Source organism: Tachysurus vachellii, chromosome 26, assembly GCF_030014155.1.
Source record: "Tachysurus vachellii isolate PV-2020 chromosome 26, HZAU_Pvac_v1, whole genome shotgun sequence".
NCBI lineage: Eukaryota > Metazoa > Chordata > Actinopteri > Siluriformes > Bagridae > Tachysurus > Tachysurus vachellii.
The window spans coordinates 1,385,924-1,394,696 of NC_083485.1; the positions used below are offsets into that span (position 1 = coordinate 1,385,924).

The window sequence follows — 8,773 nt, forward strand, 5'->3', positions numbered from 1 at the left end:
ATAACTCGATATATTAATTTTATTTGGCTGCATTCTTTCACTTCCTGTTGGTTGAAGGTTAAATTCTGTACCGTATGAAATGCAGAACCATTAGAAACATTTTACTTTGCAAACTGGAACTGAAAAAAAAAAATATTAAAATAATAATAATAATAATAATAATAAATTAATTATAAATGTAACTGTGGCTTGATTTAACAGAATCAAACCTTTATGCTTGAACTTTTGTGGGTTATTGAACTGAACGTCATTATATCACGAAGAGGACCTTTGTGGAAACATTTCCACTGTTTTTCCCCCCTGCTTTAGTAAAACATGAAAGAAAGAGAACTGTGATGAGTAACTGTTTACTCCCTGAACACGGGTGTGGATCTGCTTCACACGGGGGGACTAATGATATCTGCGCTCCTGTACACTTTAGAGCAGACGATCTCGAACCGGTCGTCACCCAGCAGACACACGTCCAACACGCACACCACCCGCTCGTCCTCCAGAGCTGAGGCGGAGCTCAGTAACGTCTCTGCGTATAGACGTGGAGAGGGAGGTGGAGGGAAGGGACAGGGAGGTGGAGTGAGGGAGAGGGAGGTGGAGGGACAGGGAGGTGGAGTGAGGGAGAGGGAGGTGGAGGGATGAGGGAGGTGGAGGGACAGGGAGGTGGAGCGAGAGGGACAGGGAGGTGGAGGGGGGGACAGGGAGGTGGAGGGGGGGACAGGGAGGTGGAGGGAGAGGGACAGGGAGGTGGAGGGAGAGGGACAGGGAGGTGGAGGGAGAGGGACAGGGAGGTGGAGGGAGAGGGACAGGGAGGTGGAGGGACAGAGAGGTGGAGGGAGGGAGAGGGAGAAACAGAAAAAGAAATATTATATTAAAAAAAACCAGGTTAATCTTAACCTATTGTGGTCGTTTTAACAAACATTTCCTTTACACGAGATGACAGATATCCAGTCTGACATGAGATCATGGTGGTCATGATGAGCTAAAAACATTAATAAATAAATAAACAAATATTTTCTGGCCAGGTTCAGTAATAAGAAATCCGAGTGTGTGTGTAGGTAAAGACGCACACACACACCTATTGAGAAGTTGGCCTGAGGACAGACGCGACCTGTGCGAAGACATGAAATCAGTGTGTTGTCATGGAGACCCGAAGACGTCCCGACCGCTCGCGGATCCTCGGCACAAAGCGTGGGGAGGAAGAAGGAGTCGACCGACGCCTGCTGATTCAATCCTGAGAGAAAGAACGATTCTCAGTTTCTCTTTTAATGACTTGAACCTCTAGAGTAGAGTATTTACAGTAAACATCTGAACATTCAGGTACCGAGCAAAGTGAGCGTGAGGTATCCTGTTAAGTACGCGGGCGTGTGTGAGCCCGAGCTGGTGTCTGACGGATGCTCAGGGCTCCACTTCGCAGGGCTGAGGTTGATCCTGTGTAGGATGACGTCTCGGTCGTCAAAACTGAATTTCTCCGTGACGCTCTCGCGATCCAGAGAGCCGCAGCACACGTGATCCGTGACGTCCTGCCTGAGTAACGACCACACGTTGCTCTCCCATGATGCATCGGGGTGAGAGGCAGATCCCTGTGTGTCGGGTGTGCTTCCTGTCTCACTGTGGTCTGGGAAAGAAACCAGGCAGCGATGAGTACGACTACGTTTATAAAGGACGTACAGAACGAACCAGGATGGTGCGATGAAGCGACTGTTACTCTGTGTTTTATTCACCTACCTGTAGGTTGAGGTGACGGCGTGTAAAGTCCTTCACCTTCCTCTTCATCGGGCCATCTGTCGTCCTCCTCGTCCTCCTGAGGATCTGCTGGCTTTTCCTGTCTGAATGAAGTTTAGATTTTATTGTCCTTTGCACTGCACGGATTCTAAAGCGTCGAAGGTTATTTATTACCTTTCTAACTTTCGCTTGGCTCTGGTCCAGTACTGCTTCTGCTCTGCTCTATATAAACACACAGGAACAGGAAAGATGACGTACACAAGTCTAATTAAAAATGTGGAGCAAATATTAAACCTTATGATGTTTTTATTAAAAAAAATAAAAAAAAGAGTAAACTGAATGGATATAAAAAAAAGTCTTGTATTAAAAAAGACTTAAACTTGTCTGACTGGGCGTGGCTAAGAACGTTATAATGCTATTTAATGGTGATAATTATCATAATCAAGTACAGTAAATTAATAAAAATAAATTAATAAAAATATCTGTATTATTAGTGAAACTGGGAACGTGTGAGAAAGTTAATAATAATAGACGTGCGTTGTGTCACTCACTGCTCTACTCTCCTCCGCTTAGGAGACCGTGTGGCGTCGCTACGTGACGAAGCCGACGACGTCTCGCCCTGTTGTTGTGCTCCGGCGCTGAAGGAAGAAGTGGAGGCTCTGGCACCACCCGATAAGTCGTGATCCGCCTGTTAAACCAATAAACACCCACCTTTTTATGAAGTCTTAGTATTAAACGCGTTAAACGTGTAAAACGTGACAACAGACCTGTTCGCTCTGAGGCGTGGGGTTTGGCCACCGGTGGTACTGCACTGCGACGATGCGGCACTGTATTGCCACTCGCTTGTGTTCCCGGTACTGCAGGTTCTCTAACTCCTTCCGTAGGTCCCCTACGGCTATTAACGATTCTTCACCTACACACACACGCGAGTTTTTAGCTGTTCTAATCATTAGCATGCATAAGCTGAACATGGAGTGAAAGAACATCATGTATCTCGTACTCGGTCCACTGCTGCTGGTATTTGGTGTGAAGGTTTTTGGGGGAGGAGGGTAACAGTAATAACCCCCCACCGCAGTCTTCCTCAGTACTACACTATCCTTCAAAGTCTTCGTCCATTGGATGAAAGCTCTGACCTTTGGGTCGTGCACATACGGCTGCTTCCTGTGACAGCCTGAGTGCAACACACACGCACACACACGCACACATACATGCACGCACGCACGCACACACACACACGCACACAGTGTTTTTAAATCCGTGCAGGCTGTTTCATTAGCTGCAGCCACTGTGTGAGTGCCACTGATCACCTGTAGTGAAGAGCTGAGTCTCTGTGCTGCTGGTCAGGTAAAAAGCAGAACCTGAGTCTGAACCTGAGCCCGAGTCTGAACCTTTCTCTCGACACACACGCATGTGAGTACACACGAGATACGACACTGTGGAGAGGGAGAAATGAGGCAAGAAAGAAAAACTGCAGAAATTCAGTACTCATAAATAGAGAAACATCTGGACTCTTATTACAGTGTGTTATTACAGTGTGTTATAACTGCGTGTTATTACAGTGTGTTATTACAGTGTGTTATAACTTATAACAGTGTGTTATTACAGCGCGTTATTACTGCACGTTATTACTGCACGTTATTACTGCGCGTTATTACAGCGCGTTATTACAGCGCGCTATTACTGCGTGTTATTACAGTGTGTTTTAACTTATAACTGTGTTATAACTGCGTGTTATTACAGTGTGTTATTACAGTGTGTTATTACAGTGTGTTATAACTTATAACAGTGTGTTATAACTTATAACAGTGTGTTATAACTGTGTTATTACAGCACGTTATTACAGCGCGTTATTACAGCGCGTTATTACAGCGCGTTATTACAGCGCGCTATTACTGCGTGTTATAAACAGGAGTGTGTGGTTTTAGAGTAAACCCACTGGGACAGATGCTGTTAAAGATCTCAGGCTGAGAAGAGGCAAAAATCTCCAGGATAAAGGGAGAGTCTGAGGTTCCATCCACTGCATGAACCCACCGGTGTGTCCAGAACGTCTCCGGGACTGCAACACACACGTACACACGCAGTTGTAAAGACGCACACAGATCTCTGCACATGTCCAACCTAAGTGTATGAAAACGCTGTGTGTTTTGTCCGATCGCGACCCGTACGTGCGTGTCCTCTGTTCCTGATTCGCTCGACGCGGCTGACGTACGTCACCAGGCCGATGATGTCACACGCCTGGTTATTCTCCAGCCTCTCGACCTCACGTCTGGTTGAAGGAACCAAAGTGGAATGAACGATATCACGTGTAAATGTAAGGCTTATATAGACACTAAATAAAAAGAAAGCTGGTTTTATAATAAGTCTGATAACAGAACTCAGTTGAACGAGGTAACGAGTCAAAAACGAGGTGACTTTTCTGAGGAGCCTCAGGTGTGTGAGGGTGTGTTTGTACCTGCTAGAGAAATTGTAGGTGACTTCCGGTAGGTTCCACTGAGGCTGAATGCTTTTATGAGGAATTACAGTGATGATGGCTGTCGGATTCCAAGGATTCAAGCAGATCTCTGTCAAATAGCAAAACACACACTTTTTTTTGTTCTGTAGGTCTCTGATCTGCTGTGAGAGATCTACTGTTTCAGGGTCAGGGAGGTGGTTTGTACCTGTGGACCTGTAGAAGATGAGAGGCAGGTTGTCGAGCTGAGGTCTGGACCGGTTCTGGTAGCTGCGTTTCAGTGTGAAATTCTGCAAATAAAGAACCGAACCCACGACCAGCCGCTGATACCATTCAGGACACAGGCCATTCCACAGGACCATGGACATGACGCCGCTCTGATCGGCCACCTCGAAATACGCCTGTAACACACACACACACACACACACACACACTGTAATTGATGTTGCACCTTTCACAAGTCAGCTGAGTTTTACCCTCAATTTTGAGTTCATTTCCTCACCTGAAACGGGAAGTCAATGTTTTTTTCAGGTTTTCCATAGTACCGTAAACGGGATCTGTGCAGCACTCGGACTAGCAGAGGTAAAGGCTGTCTGGTCGAGGCCAAGAATGACTCCATATCACTCAGAAACGCAATCCTAGATACTGCAGAGAGGGGTGGGGGGGCAGACAGAGAGAGAGGCAGAGAGAGAGAGACAGACAGACAGACAGACAGACAGACAGACAGACAAAGACAGACAGACAGACAGACAGACAGTTAGACAGACAGTTAGACAGACAGACACAGTTACAGACAGACAGTTAGACAGACAGACAGTTAGACAGACAGTTAGACAGACAGACACAGTTACAGACAGACAGACAGACAGTTAGACAGACAGACAGACAATTAGACAGACAGACAGTTAGACAGACAGACACAGTTACAGACAGACAGTTAGACAGACAGACAGACAGTTAGACAGACAGACAGTTACAGACAGACAGTTAGACAGACAGACAGTTAGACAGACAGTCAGACAGACACAGTTACAGACAGACAGTTAGACAGAGACACAGTTACAGACAGACAGTTTGACAGACAGACAGACAGTTAGACAGACAGTCAGACAGACACAGTTACAGACAGACAGTTAGTTAGACAGACAGTTAGACAGACAGACAGACAGACAGACAGACAGTTACAGAGAGACAGTTAGACAGACAGTTAGACAGACACAGTTACAGACAGACAGTTAGACAGACAGACAGACAGACACAGTTACAGACAGAGTTAGACAGACAGACAGACAGACAGTTAGACAGTCACAGTTACAGACAGACAGTTAGACAGACAGACAGACACAGTTACAGACAGACAGTTAGACAGACAGACAGACAGTTAGACAGACAGTTAGACAGACAGACAGTTAGACAGACAGACAGACAATTAGACAGACACAGTTACAGACAGACAGTTAGACAGACATAGTTAGACAGACAGACAGACAGACAGTTAGACAGACAGTCAGACAGACAGTTACAGACAGAGTTAGACAGACAGACAGACAGACAGACACAGTTACAGACAGACAGTTAGACAGACAGACAGACACAGTTACAGACAGAGTTAGACAGACAGACAGACAGACAGTTAGACAGACACAGTTACAGACAGACAGTTAGACAGACAGTCAGACAGACGGTACCGATACACAGATCAGATCAGCTGTTACATGATAAATAAGTGTGTATCAGACGCATCTTTACCGTCTATCAGCACATCCGGTGGGGGGGTCTGAGGGACCCAAACCGCGCCGTGCGGATCTTCGTTGTTCCACAGAGATAAATAATGTTTCCTGTTGTACCGCAAAGGGACGTCGGTGAGCGCCGTTACAGAAGGACCGACAGCCTCCAGCGTCCACCAGCGAATTGCATCCGGGTCTGTAACCGACATCAGCACGCGCGTGTCGGACAAACCGAGCCGCAGCTCGTCTATACACACACACGCGTGCAGGAGCCGCGTCTCATCGTGAACTACAGACAGCAGCTGGATCTCAACACAGGAGCCGCAGCGCAGCGCGTTCAGCTGCACCGAGCGGTTCAGCCCCGCGCACAGGGAGCACTTCACGCGCCAAGTGCCGTCGGTCACCGTCACGTCGTAGCTGTAGCTGTCAGGAGCATCGCGAGCGCCGAGATAACGGTCCAGCGCGAGGACGGAGACACGCAGAGGGGTCACGGGTTTAATACGGAGCGTCCTGGAGGACCGAAGCTGCTCCAAAACACTAAACAACTCAGACTCAGGGGGGTTACGGGCCGCCATTAGGCTCAAAAACTGCCTACAATCCGTATTACGGCTAATACTGACTTCTGTATTAAGTCTTAATAACTAAATATTTACATCACACACTCTTATACCTTTATTACACCGGTCCTAAAATAAACTAAACACCTTTTTAACCCAAAAATTACTGAATAAAGAAGGCGTTCTGCCTAACTGTGGAATAAAGTTTCAACAAAAACAACTAACTGTTGTTTACTTCCGTGTTTATTACCGCCTAATATTTTGGTCTCTTCTTCGTGTATAAAAAGGGCAGAAATGAAGCAGCGCTATGCTGCCACCTATAGGACGTGAGATGAAGTACAAAAGATGGTTTTTGTATTTCAACGTTTATTGCAGCTTTTTTTGTTCTGTTTAAAAATCTGTCTGTATTGTAATAATAATAATAATAATAATAATAATAATAATAATAAGTTAAGATGTTCAATACACAGCTCCCAATGTCCATCAAATTACGTCCATAACAAAATACTCATTTTTTATTTTACAGGACTGTATTTCAATTTATTGGACATTTTACAAAATAAACAGCTAGATATTTTCTTTATTGTTCTTTTCCAACAGGAATATAAAGTATCCCATAAATTTGAGGACACTGAAAGAGCCGCAAAATTCGTATTTTAGCAGCGAATCGGTGTATTAGCTTGCTAGCGATGGACTCAGACATGTAACACGAAAACATCATCGCTGTCATCGAGCTGACTGTAAAATGGCTAGTTTGTAAACACCAGATGTTGTTGATTTATTTAACGACATAGACGACAACACTAGGTTGTGTTAGCATGAGTACAGTAGCTCGAGCGCTAGCCATAGCACGATTCAGCATGTTGAATAAAGAAAAGTTTGTCTTTTGTGTCACATTCGTGTAATAAACGATAGCAAAATCACTTATTATGACTCTGTTTACTAGTCAATGGTGGCAGACCTCACTTCTAGGTTTGGTCTGAGAAATCAGGAATGACAGAAATTGTCACTAGCCTGTATATTTAACGATCCTTCATGACACTAGCAAACTGAAGGGAGGTGTTCTACTAAACAAACCTGTTAAAACCACACGTTAATTTGGCCGTTGTTAGGGCACGGAGCAGCACAGTGTGTGAGAGAATATATGACGTTAAATATGACATAATTTCTTTTTGGTTTAGTTTATTGACTCTTACTCAGACTGAGCCTCATGTGTAGAGGGGAAAAAAGACTCAGGTTGGTCTCATAGCTGTGTTTATATACTTTAATATAGTTTCTTTTTCTGTTGCTGTAAACACAATTTTCTTATGAACAGTACTGTAAATATCGCTCCTCGACTCGTCCAGACTCCTTTCCTGCTTTATAACGAGCTAAACAGCCACTATTAGCTCCTCTCATGCTAACCCTTTGATTTTCTCTGTAATCCGAGTTTTTTTTTTGCTAACGATCGCTAGTTTATTTGTGATTTGAGCTGGTTGCTACAGTTTTCCTTGCAGCACCAAACAAGATCACTGGCCAGGTTCATGTGTGTTCATTTAGCAACGCTAAAATTCATTATACATTCAAAACAGTTAATATTCTCAACTTCAATAAATACTATTAATGTGCATAACTGGCTAATCCGAACCGACACGTTCTGTGATTTATGCTAATTACTGTAACTTTACACATATGAAGCATCCCACGTCATATTCTTTTGTAGTTATTGTTGGTCTTTAGCATAATGCACCTGGTTGTAAAGTGTCACTCAGGCCACTCAGGCCCCGCCCACTTCACTTCATCATCACTCGCTCTGCTTCTTGTTGCTCTCAAAGTTTCCAGCTTAAATTTTTCTCTTGCATCACGATTTTTATATCCGTTTGCAGTAATGTTGCGAACAAACCTGATAATGCCATAACTGTCATCATAACCGTATGAAAAAAAAAGAAATAAAACAAAACAAGACAGAAAAAAATGACACAAATGTAAAACTTTTTTTAAAGCACTTTTTTCTTCCTAGTTATCCTGAAGATGCTCTCTTCACTCTGCCAGTGATCTCATGAGAACCTTGGTGAAAGTCATGGGGCGTGGCTGTTCCTGTGACATTTATCTAGCCCCTCCCACAGCCACAGCGTTTTTTGTGTGCAGTGTATATGGGGGCGGAGCCTCTCAACTCGCCACACTGTACGTCCATTTTGGCTTTGGTGTTTTTAAGGCTTGGTGGCGAACTTCAGTCGCTCTGCCTTCTCAGCATCTTCTCCTCTTGGGCCACGGAGCCAACCGCTCCATGCACTATCCCAGCAGCTTTGTTTTGCCCTCCCACATGTGGGTGGGGCTACCGTGGA

The 8,773-nt window shown here is 44.8% G+C and overlaps 2 protein-coding genes across 6 annotated transcripts in view; both read right to left on the minus strand.

The window, feature by feature from the left end:
- Window position 1: 1 nt before the first annotated feature.
- radx (RPA1 related single stranded DNA binding protein) lies at window positions 2-6,696 on the minus strand. 2 transcript variants are annotated; one of them, XM_060863084.1, is made up of 15 exons: window positions 5,915-6,696; window positions 4,668-4,810; window positions 4,374-4,566; window positions 4,169-4,277; window positions 3,882-3,982; window positions 3,653-3,772; window positions 3,024-3,149; window positions 2,717-2,887; window positions 2,484-2,629; window positions 2,268-2,404; window positions 1,891-1,938; window positions 1,720-1,820; window positions 1,316-1,609; window positions 1,070-1,225; window positions 2-520 (listed from the first exon to the last, which is right to left on the minus strand). In XM_060863084.1, the coding sequence occupies exons 1-15, from the start codon at window positions 6,465-6,467 to the stop codon at window positions 378-380; spliced, it is 2,541 nt and encodes an 846-aa protein (XP_060719067.1). In that variant the 5' UTR covers window positions 6,468-6,696; the 3' UTR covers window positions 2-377. The 2 variants fall into 2 exon arrangements, with proteins under 2 accessions (XP_060719067.1, XP_060719066.1); XM_060863083.1 differs by having other exon boundaries at window positions 3,876-3,982.
- Window positions 6,697-7,733: 1,037 nt separating this feature from the next.
- The window catches only part of npas2 (neuronal PAS domain protein 2), a 25,933-nt gene continuing 24,893 nt past the window's right edge, over window positions 7,734-8,773 (minus strand). For 3 of the 4 annotated variants that reach the window (XM_060862555.1, XM_060862556.1, XM_060862558.1), the window contains one exon: window positions 7,735-8,773. This exon is cut by the window's right edge and continues 170 nt beyond it. In XM_060862555.1, coding sequence (XP_060718538.1) covers window positions 8,764-8,773 — 10 coding nt within the window. In that variant the 3' untranslated portion in view covers window positions 7,735-8,763. The other variant, XM_060862557.1, reaches the window with a different exon arrangement.

Bases quoted from the DNA above. Each gene is read 5' to 3' on its own strand.
- radx (XM_060863083.1), bottom strand. From the start codon at position 6,467: ATGGCGGCCCGTAACCCCCCTGAGTCTGAGTTGTTTAGTGTTTTGGAG. The intron at 3,150-3,652 runs GTGGGTTTACTC...CCCTCTCCACAG, and splicing joins CTTTAACAGCATCTGTCCCA to TGTCGTATCTCGTGTGTACT. The intron at 1,610-1,719 runs GTAGGTGAATAA...TTTCTTTCCCAG, and splicing joins GCCGTCACCTCAACCTACAG to ACCACAGTGAGACAGGAAGC.